The sequence below is a fragment of the Morus notabilis genome, unplaced genomic scaffold (genome assembly GCF_000414095.1).
Source record: "Morus notabilis unplaced genomic scaffold, ASM41409v2 Scaffold264, whole genome shotgun sequence".
Taxonomy (NCBI): Eukaryota; Viridiplantae; Streptophyta; class Magnoliopsida; order Rosales; family Moraceae; genus Morus; species Morus notabilis.
In genome coordinates, this window is record NW_010368055.1 from 520,786 (window position 1) to 539,923 (window position 19,138).

Consider the following 19,138-nt stretch of genomic DNA (forward strand, 5'->3'; position numbering starts at 1 on the left):
GGGCGCGCGGGGGAGGGGGCACGGGCGCGTGCGCGGCGGCATTTTTTAAAAATTAAAAAAAAAATAATTTCAGTTTTTTGCGACGACTTTTTTAGACTTGTCGTCGCTAAAAAATAAGAGTATTTGCGACGACAATTTGAAATGTCGTCACAAAAAATGATCATATGATGAGAATTTTGCAACGACGTATTAGCGACGCCTGTCGTCGCAAATACAGAGTGTCGTCGCAAATGTATTTGCGATGGCATTATGTCGTCGTAAAAAATGTTTTTGCGACTAATTTTTTGCGCTGACAACTTTGTGACGACTTATCATCGCAAAAAAGTTTATTTGCGACGACATTCGGGTTTTTGCGACGACTTTTTGTTGTCGCAAAAACCCCTTTTTCTTGTAGTGTATATATAGCATATTCTTACAATGATACTCAGAGGAGCTGCGAAAACACAGACAGAAAACACAGCGCAAATCCATCCGACGACGGTAACTCGCTGAGAAATTTTTCCGACGAAAGATGTGGAGAGTAAGATCAATCCATAAGCCCCCATGTTAAAGAGAACCAGAAGCTTTATTGTGTAAATCTGCAAAAATATATTAACACATAAGTTGTATATAGATCATGATCAACATTCACACGCGCACACATAAATATACTTTTTACCTTTTTTTGTTTAGTTAACGTAGAAGAAGAAAAAAAGTATATAATTAAGTTAATAATTACCCTGACTTTTCCCGGTGCATAAATGAGGAAGACAATGAGATAAATGGATTCTATGGCGCAACCAATAGAATTGATGGTGATGATCATGACGCCATTAGGTAGGCCCTTGAGTATGCCATAGTAAAGCGTCAACATGGCGCTAAACAATGCTACCGAATAAGGTATGGCTTGGAATCCCTCCGTAGATTTTTTCCTGAATATCCTGTAAAAGGTTGGCCTAAAAGCAAAAAAACAGAAACTATTTTAACTTGAAAGAAAATAATATGTACATGTATATTGTGTATATACGTTTAGTGAGATAGAGAGAGAGATTACAGTGGGGCTAGATAGACGAGGAAGGACACGATGTTACCTAAAACCATGAGGAAAAAAAATAAAACACCCATCAGAATTGGAGGCTCATGAATGAATGAATGAAATGACAATACTGATCATTATCAATCATTTTTTTTTTTTTTTTTTTTTGGGAAGTGCTATAGTACCAAGAATGCCAAAAACAAAAGCCAAGCGGGAAGCATTCATGACTGCCATACTATTAATAAAATGTAAAATAGTAGTATATATTTTGTTGATCTTGGCGTCAAGCTCTCTCTGGAGGGATCAGGATTTTGAAATATATTTGAGCTGATCAGATATTGATCCCCCAACAGAGAAAGAGCTTGTGAGACATGAGAGATTTGGGAGAGAGGTGGGTATTTATATTTATAATAATACGAGGTGAAAAGTGAGAGAGAATTAAATATATAGATGATGACATAGGATGAGTTGGTTTCGGACGTGGTTTGGCCTAGAGCTGTTGAACAAACTGCGTGTGGTGTGTGATTGGGATCTTACTACATTTTGCGGGCGAGATCAACTAAATGAGCTGGGAAAAATGTTCCATAGTGGAGGGCGCTTTTGGAGCTGATGATTGTGTATTTCATGATGACAAGTACCATATTGAACGCACAATATTAAATTATTGGCTTGCAGGCTTATAGCAGCAAGCTACCTAGCTGCGCAGCTTACTGTTCGAATCATACACACATATATATATTAATTGTTTCAAGTCCGGTATCCAGACTAGTCCGATAGATGTACGTTTTTTCATATTTCTGTGTAACATCGTTTTTTTTTTTTTTTTTTTATGTGTATAATACTCAATTTGCATGAATATAACATTCTAAAAATATAATACAACATACTAAGTACATTTAAGCAAATTAATTGTTAACAAATGTAAAAAAAACGATGTCACAGGAAAATACGAAAAAAAGTTATATTATTGTGTTGAAAAATAATGAATTTATATCTCAGGTGGTGCATATATCATGACTAGAGAATGTAGTAAATAACATATTTATAAAACTAAATGAAGTAAATAATAGATTTAAAATTATTTGAAGTAAATAGCAGTTTATGTGGTAAATGAATCATTTACCGTAGTGTAAATGGTTCATTTACGACTAATAAAAATAATTTTTTTGTACATAAATATTCTTTTTATGGCTGATAAAAAGATTTTTTTGGACGTAAAAAATAAATATTTTTTAATATTTTTTACCATGTAAGTCATTTATCACGTAAACTGCTATTTACTTTAAATAATTTTAATATATGTTATTTACTTAATTTAATTTCAAAAATATGCTATTTACTACAGTTTTCCTTATATAAATACATACTAGTTTTCAATGGTTATGTTTTCATGATGGTTACCCATCAAATATGAAAATTTGATGGTGTGACGTGGCAAAAATTCAATCTCGCTAATTACCATTATATTTTTTAGTCAACTATCCATTTATTACGGTTATCGAATTAATTGCTAAAACAATAATATCCATTGATAAGTAAATATTTAAATAATCATTAAGACCATATCATGTGTGTGTGGACAAATTTTCAATGGTTATGTTTTTATCTTATGGTCACCTCTAAATATAAAAATTTGATGAAATGACGTGATAACAATTTGATTTCATTAATTGTCATTAATTTTTTAGTTAACTATTCAATTTATGACAACATTCAGTTAGTATATCTTGTAGTTAAATAATAATACTTATTGATGAATAAATATTGGAGTAACTATTAGAACCACACCCCGCGTGTATATATATATATATATATATATGTATATATGAGAAAAAGGGTTCACTGGTGCGTGTAAGTAGTATAAAAATGACTTGACTCAATTTACTTGAAAAATTGATCTAATATATTCATTTTAAAACGGGACTACGAAGTATTGAACCTTGAACAATGCATCCTGAGAAAAGGAAAAAGAAAAAACATTTTCACTAGCGCACCAACCCATTGGTGATAATCTCTATATTTAACCAACAATATTTAACTTTATTTGTAAGTTGTATATCAATAGTAATACGCAGTAATATTCGTGCTACCACACCATCATGATGCCCAAGTGTTTTTGGCATGTAGAGCTGGGCAATTGTCTAGAAAATTGTACACATCCATCTATATTTGTCCATTAAAAACTATAGAACCCCATTAAAGGTTTGGGGGAAATCTAGAGAGATACCCTTGTATCATACTTTCTAATGGGTATCTCTCCCGTCCAATTGGTAGGAAAAGCTAGCGCTAAAAGCGTTTTAGGACGCTGTTAATTAAGGAGAGCAGAGTCTTAATTTCTTTCTGAAAAAGGACGGTGCTCTAATAGAACAAGTGGTAAAATCTATCTACGTTTAAAATTTGAAGGATTAAGATTTGAAGGTGGTAAGCAACATATAATAAACTAAAATAAATAAGAGAAGAAAATAAAAATTAACAAGAGAATAACAAAAAGATTTAATGTGGTTTAATGAGATGCCTACATCCACTCAGGCCTTAGAAATTAAAGAATGTTTAATAGTAAGGAACACTATTAGAAGTGTTTCATATAAATATACATTACAAGTATATTAAACCATTAAATTTAGAGATTTCTTAATATTGAAATAGAGAGTTTTCTTGTAAGGACTAGACAAAATAAATTATCCATAGTATTTTACTTTTCAACCGTCAAATATGTATTAGAAACTGTTTATTTTGTATATTTTTATAATATAATGTTGTCTTAACCATATTTAATGATAAGAAACTAGTATTAGTAATCGAAAGTTGTACGGAGAAAACCTGCACGAAAATAAATATAAATAAATAAATCCCTAAAGTAAAAACTATATCTAATAAAAGTAAGTTTATCTAATAAAAGTAACATACATAAAATGTTGCCCTTGTTAAGGCTTAGGCGGCTTGAAATGCGTTGTGGCTTTAAAGGGATTGAGCCATTAGGTGACGTGAAGCAAATGACAATGCAATAAAAGGCAATATGAAAAGTGGAGGCCAAAACTTGGTTTTGCTCTTGCAAAAAGGGAAGTGAGGGGTTGGATTTGGCACGTGAGATGTCATATAGCCCACTAGCCGTTACGTTCAAACGGTTTCGAATTTACTCCCTACACTGCGTTTGTTTGTGCCTCATTGCCCCCTTTCTTCTTTATCAATCAAATTAAGCCCATTTTGGTCAATTCTAAGCGCATATATATATATATATATATATATATATAATAGGTTACATAGCAGATACGTGTTCCAATCAGTATGACACATTTCTCTTCATCATGTTTTGATCAATTTGTCCCGGAACAATATTGCTATGAATCTTTAGTCGTGTTCACTTTTAACCAATTATGTATAAGTCTATATGCGTTGAATATGAGACTCAAATATCATTACCACAAGCAACTATACATTTGCATACAATAACTTTTGTATTAATTGCAATAATAGTAGTGATTCTAGTGAAGAACATGAATTTTTATTTAGTTTTCCGCCCCATGGGAAGAAAATCATATTGCAAATCTTGGGTGCTGTAGTATCGCCTACACGTCATGTGTGAATATTGTGGCAATATGTAGCCAAACATATGGATATTAAATTACTGTTCATTTTTCAAATATACATATTTTTAGTTATTTTCCGCAATTGGAAGGATCTTAGTTAGTTACTAATAAGATAAGACAGGATGATAAAATGTCTATGAAGTAATTGCAAATATTAGTACGTAAAGCATTAAATTAAACACGGTTTATATAGGAATCTGAGCCTTAGAGCTATTTTATTTATTTTCCGTAATGGTAAAAATGTCAATTATTAGATAGCTAGGATATTGGATAATCACAAATTTATAAGGCTTAATCCCAACCACACGCTTGCAATATAGGGTTATCTGAATTAAGGAGTACTTAGGTATAATTTTGACGTGCCAAAAGGGTGACTCCAACAAGTTTATATTTATAAACACATATTTGCTTAATTTCATCATGATTTACCAATTGACTTTAACATTATGTTAGGCTGCTGGCTTTGCTTAATTGTTAAAATTGAAAAAACAGATTTTTAATTAGGTATTATATGGTTTCATCTTTGTCATTATATATTTTCTTTCTAATAAATGCGATTTCTAGCCTTCCATTAGACATTTGTATTAATATTTTACTAGCCCTAGGTTCCTTTTTCAATTCAGTTATATATGGGCACTCTTTCTTGCGGAAAAATCTTGTCATCATTCTTTTATACCTAGTTTGTTTCAACACACATTCCAGCAATAATATAAGAAACTAAAAAAAAAAAAAAAAAAAAAGAAAAAAAAAGGGTTTTTTTTTAAAAAAAAATAAAAAAAAAAAAAAAAAAAAAAAAAAAAAAGGAAAAGAAAGAGTTTGCTTTTAGACATAAATATTTCCATACTTTGTCCTCTCTCAATTTTAGTTCACAATCTAGTCAATTCATGTGAAACAAACTAAAAGAAAAAAAAAAAAAAAAAGGAAAAAGGAATGCTCAAATTGCGTAATAGCCAGTGATAGAAAAAGCTAGCGCTAAAGTTTTTATTTTCTTTTTGGTTTTTTGTTCTTAGTGCAACGGAGCAATAGCCATACAGCTGTTGAAATACTATTGGTATTTTATATATATATATATATATATATATATCTTATATTAGTAATAACAATCGTACACTCTTTGGATTACCATCTTTGTTTGACTTAAAAAAATACTGGAGTCTAAAATGTGGCAAACCTTAAAACGATAATAAAATAATTAAAAAAACATTAATAGCACTAATTGTTTCTATTATGCTTTTACATCGTTATAATTAAGTTTGGTCACAATAACGGGGCAAATTAATTAGTGGGATATTCAGCATTTGTTATTTCAACGAATTTAGTTATGGGCTTCAATCTTTCTCCTCGTACTAGCTAGAATCCGGTCCGTTGAGGGGATTTATATACATCCTCTTGAAATGTATACGTGACTAGATAGTAAATAGAGAGGGAAATAGTTGTTATTTGTTAATTATCGTCTTCTTGAAATGGATATGTGACTAATTAGAGAGAGCAGATACAATGGTTCCTTAGCAAATACGTACTTAGTATCAGCCAATTCTATTTAAGTTTTAGGTTCTCTTGTATACTAACAAATCTCTTCCCAAAATTAATTATATGATAAATCCGAAAATTCTTTCATATATTGATGTTTTTTTAAACTAATATGATGAAATGAATCAGCAACCAAAAGCTCCTGCATGGTTAAGACTTAACTAGGGCCCATTTAGTTCACTGATTCGAGTTGAGATGTGATTTTATGTGAGAGCTTTTTACTGTAGCAAAAAAGTTAGATGTGATTGTTTGTGAGAGCTTTTTACTATAGTAAAACTCGAATTCTAAACTCAAATCAGCGAAATGAACGGGCCCTAGAGTGTTTGTTTAGCAAAACGAGGAGTAAGAAAAAAAAAGTTATAAAATAGCCACGTCAACAATTTAGTTGGCTAAAATAGAAGTGTCTTCCTTTAAGAAATGCATAATAAAGTCAAAATTATGTGTCTAGAATTTATTGATAGAAGAATTATTTTTTAATTAAGATTATTCTAACATATATATATGTAATAATTTTTATTTATTAAATATAGAGAATTATTAGTTTAAAAAGGGTAAAGTCTAATTTATACACATATTTTCTATCTCCGTCATTGTTGGAATAGTTTTATGGCATACGAGAAAACTAATGGAAAAAGGTGGACAAAAGAGAGAAGAAATTAAGAAAAAGTTTTGTCTCATTTGAAATATAATAAAAAAAAATAAAACATTTATTAGTGGCTAAACATACCGCTATTACCTGATTTATGATTTATTTGTTCGTGTCTGATTGAAGCAAAGAAGAACTCGTCTTTCAATGAGTTTCACTCCAAAATGCTCTTTAATTGAATCTGAGAGCCCGTTTGGTTCATGGATTAGAACCATGAGATTAGAACTATTTTTGAATCAAAAGTTACTATGAATCATGATTCGAATTAGAGAACGAATCCTCCAACTAAATGGACTCTCAATCTTAGGTAGAGAATTCGAACTTACTTTCATTAGTTGAAACTTTACCCCATTTTGACTTTGTTGCCTATTTCAAAAGTTACCACTTCAAACTTTAAACAAGTTTCACTTAACCTATTTTATTACAATTACCATTAAAAAAAAGCTAAATATGCCGATTGAATTGGGTACAGTAAATAGATCATACTTTCTTTTTAATGGAACATAACATTAAAAAGGGATTATTCCATTTATCTTCAACGAGAATTCTAATTAAAGAGGTTAAATGAGATTATATAAGAGCTTTTAAAATATTGAAAGGCAAAGTGGGAATGAGTATAAACTATGAAGTTTCGGGTGCGAAAAACAAAAAAAAAACAAAAAAACTAACATTAAAGACAAGCATGAAATTACTACTCGACTAAACTTAAAACTGTATAAATAGACACGTATTCCACTACTCTTGCTTGAGAATTGAGATGCATTTTGCGAACGTGTTTCTTGTTGTTTTGGTTTCTTTTGAATTAGATGTCACAGTTTTATTTTTAACTCATTACTGTAATGATTTTCCGTCATTTATAACTCTTTTCAAATCATTTGCAATTCACAATACGTTGTTTGAGAAGCTGTTTTAAGTCTATAAATTTTGACAGTGTGTCAGGCATATTATGGTTTTTGAGTGTTGCTAAACGACATCAACGGGAACACAATCTTTAATGTCTATTTTTTTTTAGGGGATTCTCTATTAAGTCTAGAAATATTGATCCAAGTTTTTTTTTTTTTTTTAAAAAACTTTGAACTCTACGCCTTAAAATGGAGTTAACGAAATATACACTTTAGTAGTTGCACTAAGCAATGGCTGAGTGGGGACAACTGCCCCTACTGGTCTAAGGTGACCCCCTTTAATTTTGCCTCAATTACATTAATTTTTACATTTTTTCCTCTTAATTCGCCCCCGCCTGAATTTTTCTGATTATGATATTTTTATAAAATTTTCAAAACATTTCAAACATGCCCTAAATTTTAACTTTTAAGTGTATCATATTTCAAACTTAAATTGCTAAATAGGTAAATAATCAATAAAATTAATGTATAAGTTCACAATTTTTTAGACTGTAGACTTTAAAAGGTGAATTAAATTCAATTAAAAGCTTGATTCATATACATTAAAAAAACACACAACTAATTAAAATAATATAAACTGTCCTATTATTTTAGTTTAAGCTTTAGTTTTACTCGTGCTCCCACTGGAAAAATGTCTCCTGGCTTCGTCAATGGTACTAAGTCTGGTAATATTGATTCTAATTTTTTAAGATGAAGTCGGGAGTAATATTACAGCTAAATTATGACTGCGACTACAATTTCATGTAGTTAATTAGCATTAAAAACTGCTTTTAAAAATATTAGCATTAAGAACATCCATTGCCTTATTATTGCACCCAAAACATCAGTGACACCAAGATTTCATCACCTCATGCATTTATATCTCATTCATTTCACCAATTTGAATTTTCAGTTCTAGGTTTTTACAGTAGAAAACTCTTAGAAAATGTCACATCTAACTTTTTCTGCTACAGTAAAAAATTTTTAAAAAATATCACATTTTAACTCGAATTAAAAACTCTAATTTGCGAAATGAATGGGGTGTGACAAATCTCAGCACCAAAACTCAACCTCATGGCCAGAGTATCGTAAACAACCCCTTTTTTAATTTGCTGAAATGCCCCTATTGCAGTCCACATCTCTTACTCCTCAACATGGCCGAGCAAAAATACCTGTAGTTCTGTACCCACTACTCTCACCCAAGAAATACAAGTTCTGGGCCTTAACTTCCAGAACAGGCCCATTAGCAAAAGCCCAAATTCGGAAGCTACCCAAACTGAAGAAGGCCTGGACAAACAATCCTCAAGCCCGTGCATACATTCATATAGAGTTTAATGTCTATACATACGTACATACACACATACATACATACATACATATATCCATATATATATATATATATAAATTCAGGGCCGGGATTTGATCTCTACAAGTTAAAGTAAAATTAGATGTGGATTTATTATTAGTCTATACATGCAAATCACGTATGAGTTTAATGTTAGTATTTTCATGTGTGATAATGGTGGAAATTAGGAAGGTTCAAAATCTTGAAGAAAAGAAACGGAAAAGAAAGACAGATCCGTGACATGGGAAGCTATGGTAGCATCTAAAGTCAACTATAATTTCTGGAGTATTTTGAAGATATGAAGGAAGCTGGAAACAGATTGAAAGGTTGATTTTCTTACTTTCTTTAGTGACTTGCCATATTTGTACTAGTTAATCTGTCTTTCACTTGAAAAAATATACGGCGCATTTAGAATTAGTTTTAAAATATTTTTTTAATAAAAAATAAAAATAAGATTATTTTGAGAATTATTTTAAAATTGATTCTGAAATTACATTTTTAATTAGTTTTTTAAGAGATTATTTTAAGTATAATAAAAAAATAAAATCATGTTTATTAATTAATGTATTATAATATTGTTGATAAGTATTAAAAAATAAAAATAGAAAAGTGAAAATAACTTTCAACTGTTTTCTAATTCTTTTATAAAAAGCATTCTCACTGTTTCGTTTTCATTTTCGTTTTTAAAATATTTGCTAAATAAACGTCGTTTCGTTTTCATTTTTATTTTTTACTTATCAAAATACGTGAAAATTGTTTTTAAAAACGGTTCCAAACACACACAAATTGTCCTGTTTTCGCTGTTAAAGCTTTTCTCATTTACCCTCACTTTAATCTCACGTGCCTGACCGTCAAAAGAGAGACAAATTGTACTAAAAGAAGCATCATGATAAGAACTATGCCTAACAAACTTTGGACTAAGGAACACTTGATCATGCGCCGGAAGCGGCACAATCCTTAGGAGCAAAATACAAGTTGTAGGCACGAGTATCGAATATGAAACGGTGATCAACCTGCTGGAATGCCCCTATGATGCTCAGCTTACCTTGCCCCATATCAGTTGGCATCATTGCCAAGCAAAATAATCTTTGCCCCGACTCTGTTTCTTCAAAAATATAGGTACCATGAATGCTGATATCGAGGTCAGCATTGCGAAAGTTGAGCTTTATCCGCGGATATTGGTCGATCCTTAGATTACTTGGAGCTTTATAGCATAGGTCCAACCCAATTTCCCCTTGAATCTTGGTCAGATTGCTGGAGAAGAAGATCTTCTCCAATTCCCTGCTCAGCACAACATAAGTCTCTCTTCTTATGTGAGATATTGCAGCACCGGAGTCCATGGCACACTCGCCGGCATGAGGAATTTTCACAGTATTTGCAATAGTAATGCCTCTCAAGTCCAAGTAGTAAGGCCTACCGGATTTCTTGTGTTGGTAATAAGTGGGGTTACGTATAACTTTTTTCTAATAGTTATGTCTGAACCAAATCTGAGAAACATGTTAGTAGAGACATGATCGGATTCGAACCCCGGGACAAGGCAATAAGAGAAGCGATTAAGGATTTGAGACTTTATTTGCTTCGCAAAAGAATGTTTTCCCCATCCCATGGCTAGGATACCGGCAATAGGGTTGTCTCTAGAGGTTGAAAAATGGAAATTCTTATTATCATTTCCGCAGCCAAAGACCAAACCTTTGATGGTCTCAGGAAACATTAGTCCTATGCGAACCGAAAGTGAAAGTCTCTGTGGCAAGAATTCCTTTCGACGAGGAATCATCCGCGTATTTTCTTGCATAAGAGCAGGCTTTGCGGTTGCATTGGCCTTTGAAGCAAAGAGGGTGTCTGTCACAAGGTAACGGATGATTTAAACTAGAATGGCTATTGGGAAAAGGAGGGTTTGGAAGACGAGTTTCGCATTGAGTCCAAATTAGGTCACTGCCTGTGTCAATGAGGAGGAAGAGTGACTTCTGTGGTGGGCTTGTGGGGGTACTTGGGAGTGTTCCAATGCCTACTTTGGCCATAAAAAGTATGCCCTTTAGACTCATCATCGGCAGGCGGACGGTGGAAGGGTGAGTTACGTAGTGTTGAAGGCGAACATTGGAATGGTTGACTAGCCTTTTCATTCTGTCTTTGTGAGTGAGGCTTTTGCCTGGGAAGAAAGGGGATTCAGGAGAGTCTCTGGGGATGAGTTTGATGCTAAAGCCATTATTGTTAGATGTTGTAGCTTTTCCACAAGGAAGCAAGATTGAGAAGCTGATCAGAAACAAGAAGAGGAGAGGCAGTATTGTCTTGGCTGGTTTCATGGCTAATTTTGCTGAGGCTATTTTCTTCCATTCACCTATATATAGGCATAACAAGAAGCATATGGTAGGAAAAAGGTCAAAAAGTGAATGGAAGTATTGATTTGTTACCTATATATAGGCATAACAAGAAGCATATGGTAGGAAAAAGGTCAAAAAATTAAGACAAATTTTCTTCCATTCACTTAATATCTTGACACTACTTAGTTGATTTATTTAGTAATATAGCAAAATCCATAAAATCCATGTAGATTTGGGGATGCTTTGTTTTGTTTTCCTTGCTGTTTTCATATATGAGCATTTACTGTTGAGCCTTTTATTTCTGTATCCAATTTGGGAATCTCAAAATTAGCCCTTGATGTAGAGTTGAAGTTTCGGTATGGGGAAATTTAGGCTCAAGTTTCATGTTGGATTCTTAGTTCGACGAATTTTTATTTTATTTTTTATTATTTGAAATATAAGATAGAAGGTTAATTTAGTTAAATAACTATATTAGTAAAAAATGTATTAATCAAGATAAAACTCTTAACTCTGGTAAGTTCAATAATTTTCTTTTAATTTTTATTTATATCAGTAATAACAAAACATATTCTATAAGTAACTGATTTTCATTTTCTTTTAATCTTTTTTTTTGGTGGCAAGTTGCAAGAACAACGAGTGTTTTTATATAACGCGTAGATGTTAACCTTCTGTTTTTCCTCAATTCCACCGCGCCAGATACGTGTGAGCAACATGTCGTTTAAATATAATATGTCGTCGTTTTTGGGAGGTACATGAATCGTTAATCGTTTCACTTGCTTAAATAAACGTCGTAACATTCGAATAATCGAAACAAGTTTTGTCTAGTTATCCTCCAGTTCCACTTCCAAGGATTGCGAGCTTTTGTTCTTCAAAATTGCTAACGAAGAAAACGAAATATTATCGTACTCGGCTAACTTTCTTAGCAACATTCCAACTGCGTCCGGATGCTATACTCTTCTCGTCTGCCTTCGTTTTATATTCCCGGCGGTCCGCTCGCCACCTGTTTGATTAATTGCCGCAACCAAGAAATGCCCCAACTTTCACAGAAATTCATACCCGGTCTCAAATATCTCAACATTCATAACCGTAATGGAGCTCTGCACCTGAATTCTATGTTATATCACTCTTCAAAGGAATCCCATGAAGAGCCTTTATCCGCGGAATGGTACGAGAAGGCGTTTCTTAAGATGACGAAACTGGTCCGTCTGTTAAAGAACGTGGACTCCGTCGATGGAAGGCTTGTCGATGTACATGAAGGTTCGGTCATTTTCGATGACCGTGTCGAACAAAAAATGCATACTTTTAAGTCACTTGCTAGAGTCTTTGTTGGGTCTCGTTTGGCTCAGCAAACACTAAAGACTAACATGGTTGCTTTGTCCGAGGGTGAAGGTTGTAAGCCGTTTTTGTGTTTCGGTAAACCTAGTGAAAGAGAACCCGTGATTGTTTCTTCACTTACGCAAGTGAGCAACTTCCTAAACATCACTGCCCAACAAAGGAAGGTCATCCGTTTAACGATTTGCCAGCAAGTTACGCAACACCGCATATGGACGGGGGCGCTTGAGAAGTTACTTAACGGATTAAAACCTGAGTTGGACTTTTTGAACTATCAGTTCCCAAGCAAATGGAGCCTTATGGCTCAACAGATTGTATTCAATTGTCTAAAGTTTTTGCAAGACACGGCCATACCATGTACCGACCTTGATTCCACTTCATGGATGCGGCTTGCGCCTGCAAGAGCGGCTGCTCAATCGTCGGCTCCACAGAAGTGGGAGGATGTTTTTGAGATGTTCAATGATCTCATTGAATGTATAAAAACCGAAAACAGGTTGGTTCATCATGCGGTAAAGCTCGAGTTGATGAAAGAAGGGCTGTCTCAAATTAAGGATGTCTTGATTGATAAAAGCATTGGATACAAGGAAGCTCGGCACCAAGAAAGCTTAGTGCAGAAGAAACTTACCAGGAATTTGGGTTACTCATCCCAGTGTTTGTTCACACTTTTGTTGTATTATCTTTATGGACATGTTAGAGACATTGAAGTTGATTTATGTGGCGGGCTTTATAACAATGGGGATGAGAACAGTTTTTGCTTGTGCATGGGAAGGATTGTGACTTCAGATGAGGAAAAGATGGTCCGGAGTGGGGTTAGACATTTGGATAGGGCTCTTGGGCTTTTCAAGTTTGTGTGGGAAACAGCAGGGAGTAAAGGGGTCTTGGACTTGCAAGGCCATTTATGGTGTGTTGGGGGGGCTGAGGGTAGAATGCTTATTTACAATGGGAAAAAGTTTTTTATACATGGGATCTGTGTTTGATGAAGGTTGTATTGTAAGTTGAAGAGCTATTTTGTATGATTGATTTATTATTCATGAACATTAAGATTTTTCATTTTTGAACTTGGGTAATTCGAACTTGTCACATTATATAGTAAGGTGTGGAATTACCACTAGATAATGCCTGTAACCACTTAATGTATGTTTGGTATATGCCTATATGAGTTCTGCTAGAGTGCAAACACATGATTTTAGTTCTGTTACATTATTTTTCTCTCATAAAAAAATTTAAATTTCAAAAGTCATAATCAAGAACCCTAATTATCCCAAACGGGCCTTAAACTCTTAGATTTGTTGAGTGCAAGTCAAATCCATGCAAATACGACGTTGTTGTGGTGATGTAGATGTTAAAACCTTTTATTTTTATTCGTAAAAATATTGTTAGTATTAGAACTTTTCAAGATGGTGTTTCCAAACCACACAATTAGTTTTAATAGAATGTTACGTGGTGAAACCCAGAGTGTCTAATCTAAATTTTCTATCTCCAATGATTTCTCTAGCTCACATTTTGCTGACACACTCAAATCTACTTCAAAAGCTATTACAATTACAACTAACAACAATGAACGGAAAAAAACATATTTGTAACAGAACACTTTAACCAACTATATATACAATACAAAATGTTTCACGTCGTAACTAACTAGATATCAGATGTCTAAAAGATACTCCAAATCCCTGTCGTACATGTAACGCGTACGTATCTTCATACTTGATATCTTTGTCATATCTGTCGATTGTACCTGTTAGATTGTGTGTGTTAGTTTTTACATTTCACTGTAGAATAAAAGAACTTGTAAACAATCTATATACTTTTAAGCTGCAGGATTAATATGCTAGAAAAAAATTTCTCTAACCTTTCATCTGCAAAAGTTAAGGGGGTTATATCATGCAAAACTCAGTTAAAATCACTTCAACGAAGAACACTTGATGAATAAATATAACTGCAATTTACATACCAGAATTTCAATGACCTATCTTAGCGAAACGTCCTTTAATCCTCGTCCTGCTTTCTGCTCGGACCTTCCGCGATTCATATCTGATGCGCTTTTCATACCTGTTGTTATCGGAGTTGAATGTGTGACATTAGGTTTCTTGTAATCAACAAAACTCTCAAAAGTTTCAAAGCAATAAAAAGATTTTTTGGGCAATTGTTGAGCTCTAAACCATAGAACTGACGCTGGTTTAAAGGATTGGAGATAATACCTCCTTGTTTTTCTCTTCTCCTTGTACCGTGAAATCGCGGTCTCCCTTTCCTGGCTGGTTAATTCGCATGGAAATGTTTTTGGGAAGTCTGGCAAGGCGTTGGAATCAACAGGATGTTGATTATGAGCATCATTAGCATGACTCACACTGTCACCCATCATATCTGAATGCTTCTCAGAATCCCTACAACTTTCTTGAAGACGGCTCGTTGATGACGTTTGAGGAACAACATCTTGATGTACATTCTCACTACTACAATTGATGCACCACTGACATGTGCGAGCCTGCATGAAAAGAAAAATGTTACGGATGCCTTTGTGGGGAAGGCATATGGGAGACGTGGTACACAAGTCAAGCGCTAAGAATGTGAAAGAAGCCAAAGAATAATCTTATGTTTACTAGTATCTTAATTAGGAGAGTCTATTTTTAGCAAGAATTCTAGTTTCCTATTTTCTATAGGAGTAATTTCCTATTTTCTATAAGAGTAATTTCCTATGTAACCTCTATTTAAGGGGGACGAATTTGGAGTAGAAAAACAGAGAAGAATTTTGTTCTAATTATAGAGGTTTAAGACTCTCTCTTTCCAATGAGTCTAAGGTTAGGAGCTCCCTTCGACGAGTTCCAAATATTATTCACCATAGCTTCTTCTCGTGGCAAGCATCGCAACAAAGGAAGGGCTCCATCAACCGCAGTGGATTTTCCCGTGAATCGTCCAATGACCCGATCCATAACTCGAGAACGTAACAAAAAGTTATTCAATTAAATTTTTGTCAAGAAAGCTAGAACTCAATGACACAAAATTGAAAATTCCTCCAAGTGATATTTTCCTTTTATTTTGGCAAGTGAATAAAAAACCACATATCGTAAGAGAAAAAAGGTGCTGAAAATCCACAGATCACACCAAAAATGCTGCTAATTACTGACTTCAGTGTAGTAGATGTTCAGCTCCTTACACTTTACTAGCTTTTCCTTGATCTCACTTAAAAGGAATTGAAAATCGGATTTACAAATAACTCAAACACTCTCTTTTAATACACACACAATAGTATATATATATATATATATATATATCCAATGCTATTAGAATACAAGCAAACTGGCACATACAAGTGCAAAACTCGACTGCTTCACAACATGTTCATTCAAATGAAATGTGGTAATTCCTTTTTGCCTATATCAACCACCCTTAAATTTCAACACTGCCTTATTTCCAGCACTTTTAATTGACAAAACGAGAGATGAAAAACTAGCTAGCGTAAGTAATAACTTTGCATTTTAGAAACAGTTTCACCTCAAATGCTGAAAATGTATTTGGCTCTTCCTCAGCTTCACAATGAGAACCTACGCACATTTTTCCTGGCTGCACTGGATCAGGCACAATGGCTTCAAACCCCAAAAGGGACTCCAAATCCACGTTTTCATAATTCGACGAGTCGGGTTCTTTCTTCGCCAGTTCTCGGAGCTGACTCAGTATTTCCTCCTTGTGTTGCCCACAAACAGCATTTCGATTCTGATTCAACAACAATACCCAGAGCCAAGTCAAAAAATTTGCAACATGGGCAGGCAACTTCAACAACTAATTATCACAGTGACTTCTTGATTCCCAAACAAAAAGAACTGTACAATAATTGGAGCATCTAGAAAACTTTTTACTTTATGGGTAATAATTAGTAGTGTGGTTACCTTATCCAAACTATTTCCAGAAAAGGGACAAAAAATAATTAAGTATTAAAAGTTCTCATAAAGTGCTGGACAAACATGTCCAACGCAAACATAAACAATAAACTAATATAACAAATCTCGACGAAAACGTATAAGTGAAAACTGAAATAAACTTGACACTAATTAAAAACTGGGAAAATAAAATTTTATTTATTTATTTAGTTTTTCGAACTCCTTTTTCTTAGAAAAAAAAAAAAGAAACTTTAAACTAATAATTCACGAAATGGACACTTAAAAGGGAAATAAAAGAAAAGAAAAAGAAGCAACTTTCGAGAGCAAAAGCAATCATAAACAATTAATCATAGCAAAAAGAAAAAAAGAAAAAAAAAGTATTTCCTCTGTTTTTGAGCAACCAAATTGATATAAAACTGCAACAGAAAAGAGAATTATATAAAACCTTAGGCAGAGGAGGAATCCCCATAGCCTGGAAGCTCCGAGACGAATCCGAAACAATCAAATCATCAAGCCCAACAACCGAAGGAACATCCCACATCAACAAATCCGAAGACCGATCAAAAAACCCATTTTCCTCTGCCCAAAACAGACCCTTCTTATCGACATCCTCAAACCCCAGAATCGCCAAAAGCTCCGTCACCGAAGGGCAGCCATTGAAACCCTCAAGAGGCCTCCTGTGGTGGACCACCGAAACGGTGTCGTTGTGCCTCTCCCAGTCGCAGTTCTGGCAGAGAACGGAGCTCTCCGCGGTGCAGAAAATGGATGCCGGCGCGTCGTCGCACGCGTCGCAGAGCTGCGACCGCGCGTGCTTCGCGAACAGCTGGTTCGTGCCATGGACTTCCCGGTCACACGAGAAGCAGAGCTTCGCCGAGTCCGCCCGGCAGTACAGCACCGCCGTCGTGTCGTCGCAGTAGTCGCAGAGACGCCGTTGAGAGCTCGTCGTCATGGCGTTGTTTGGTATCGTTTTCTCAAGAAGACGAGAGATTTGTCGCCGAAAGTGGACGACATAAAAAAAAACAGCTTCAACTCAGTGAGTCGAGTTGGTTTAGTTCATGTGTGCATGATAATGATGAAGTGAAAAAGAGAGTATCTATCAAGGACAAAACACGAGTCGCGTTTCTTGCTGAGCAAGAAGTATTTTTTGGGCTCTTGTGATAACTGATAAGACAGCGATTTTTTTGTCTTTTTTCCTTTTCTTTTCTGAGACTTTGTGCAGCCGGGGTCCTACCGGTTGGAGCAATTTAAGGGGTGATTTTTTTTAGTATAATTTGAGTGTAATTTTTAAATTGAATTTGAGTTGAAGTTGTAACTTAAATAAAGTTGAGGGAAGTTGAATAAAGTTAAAACTTAAAAAAATGTGAACTTAAATAAAATTAAAACTTGAGTTATCTTTTTTTGAGTTTTTTAGACAAAAGAACATGCCCTTAGATTTCACATTAACGGATTGAGCTCATGTCCTTTATTTGCGTCCACTTTCGTGTCCCCCAATAAAATCATGCTAATCAGTTTAAAAGTTTTGGGGCCCGTTTAGTTCGCTGATTCGAATTTTTAATTTGAGTTGATATGTGATTTTATGTGAGATAAAATTTAAATTTTTTATAAGAAAAAAATATTATAAAAAATTATAAATTATGATTTAAAATTAAAGATGGATATATGAAATAAATATTTTTTTATATTTTAACATAATAAAGACGATATTAATTTAACAATTTTAATTTTTATGTTTTCGTCATATAATAATAAGAAAAGTTATCGTCTCACTTCTTTATAGTAATAGTAAGTTTATTTTGTTAGGTTTAATTTTATGCGGTATTATGAGTGATTTTAGTGTTTTGAGTTTTTTGATCTCGATCGACTGGTTTTATCATCGACTGTAGTAGTTTTATTAAACAAGTTTTTATCGCGTTTGATTGTTAATGTGGCGAGCGGATATTTTTTAATTAGGACTCGACACTCGTATTTACTTTTGTGCCTCATTTGTCTTTATTGGTGGATCTAATTTGTATGTGTAGTCAAATACCCTTATATTTGGTGGTCATTTGCGACTATTTTAAAGTTTATATTGACGTAATTATTAAATGAAATTTCCTCATTAAAAAAATGAACAGTTTTTAATATAAATTTAACAGTTAAAAATAAAAAATTACCTAATTCATTTTTTCTAATCTTAGAAAAACTCCCCTCTTATATACGTATTTTTTACCTCATTAAAAGAAGAAGTTTTTACGACGGAGCAAGTTATTTTACTTTACTAATAAGACTATATTTTTTATGATGGATTAATTTTTTAACCGTCATATCTATATAGTAGAAATAAATTTTTAATACGAATTTATATAAATCTGTTGAAATAAACATTTTTTTATATTTTAACATAATAAAGACGATATTAATTTAACAATTTTAATTTTTATGTTTTCGTCATATAATAATAATAAGAAAAGTTATCGTCTCACTTCTTTATAGTAATAGTAAGTTTATTTTGTTAGGTTTAATTTTATGCGGTATTGTGAGTGATTTTAGTGTTTTGAGTTTTTTTGATCTTGATCGACTGGTTTTATCATCAACTGTAGTAGTTTTATTAAACAAGTTTTTATCGCGCT

The 19,138-nt window shown here is 33.5% G+C and overlaps 4 protein-coding genes across 4 annotated transcripts in view; 1 reads left to right on the forward strand and 3 right to left on the reverse strand.

The window, feature by feature from the left end:
• The window catches only part of LOC21403367 (bidirectional sugar transporter SWEET14), a 6,120-nt gene extending 4,635 nt beyond the window's left edge, over nt 1-1,485 (reverse strand). Inside the window, exons 1-4 of the mRNA XM_010114440.2 lie at nt 1,201-1,485; nt 1,034-1,070; nt 719-935; nt 417-578 (exon numbers count right to left, since the gene is read on the reverse strand). Coding sequence (XP_010112742.2) covers nt 417-578; nt 719-935; nt 1,034-1,070; nt 1,201-1,249 — 465 coding nt within the window. The 5' untranslated portion in view covers nt 1,250-1,485. The remainder of the gene's footprint in view (nt 1-416; nt 579-718; nt 936-1,033; nt 1,071-1,200) is intronic.
• A 9,219-nt stretch (nt 1,486-10,704) lies between these two features.
• On the reverse strand, nt 10,705-11,304 carry LOC21403368 (aspartic proteinase nepenthesin-2). Its single transcript, XM_024176275.1, has one exon. The coding sequence runs from the start codon at nt 11,302-11,304 to the stop codon at nt 10,705-10,707; it is 600 nt and encodes a 199-aa protein (XP_024032043.1).
• An 847-nt stretch (nt 11,305-12,151) lies between these two features.
• Nucleotides 12,152-13,648, forward strand: LOC21403369. Its single transcript, XM_010114442.2, has one exon. It carries the CDS (start codon nt 12,267-12,269, stop codon nt 13,629-13,631), a length of 1,365 nt encoding a protein of 454 aa, XP_010112744.2. The 5' UTR covers nt 12,152-12,266; the 3' UTR covers nt 13,632-13,648.
• A 461-nt stretch (nt 13,649-14,109) lies between these two features.
• LOC21403370 (zinc finger protein CONSTANS-LIKE 13) lies at nt 14,110-17,663 on the reverse strand. The gene is made up of 5 exons (XM_010114443.2): nt 16,975-17,663; nt 16,147-16,365; nt 14,856-15,139; nt 14,609-14,706; nt 14,110-14,392 (listed from the first exon to the last, which is right to left on the reverse strand). Exons 1-4 carry the CDS (start codon nt 17,476-17,478, stop codon nt 14,616-14,618), a joined length of 1,098 nt encoding a protein of 365 aa, XP_010112745.1. The 5' UTR covers nt 17,479-17,663; the 3' UTR covers nt 14,110-14,392; nt 14,609-14,615.
• Nucleotides 17,664-19,138: the final 1,475 nt, after the last annotated feature.

Excerpts from the sequence above, each read along its gene's own strand:
- LOC21403370 (XM_010114443.2), bottom strand. The coding sequence starts at position 17,478 with ATGACGACGAGCTCTCAACGGCGTCTCTGCGACTACTGCGACGACACG. Across the intron at positions 15,140-16,146 it reads ATACATTTTCAGCATTTGAG|GCTCGCACATGTCAGTGGTG; the intron begins GTGAAACTGTTT and ends CTTTTCATGCAG. Across the intron at positions 14,707-14,855 it reads GAGAAGAGAAAAACAAGGAG|GTATGAAAAGCGCATCAGAT; the intron begins GTATTATCTCCA and ends CGATAACAACAG.
- LOC21403368 (XM_024176275.1), bottom strand. The coding sequence starts at position 11,304 with ATGAAACCAGCCAAGACAATACTGCCTCTCCTCTTCTTGTTTCTGATC.
- LOC21403369 (XM_010114442.2), top strand. The coding sequence starts at position 12,267 with ATGCTATACTCTTCTCGTCTGCCTTCGTTTTATATTCCCGGCGGTCCG.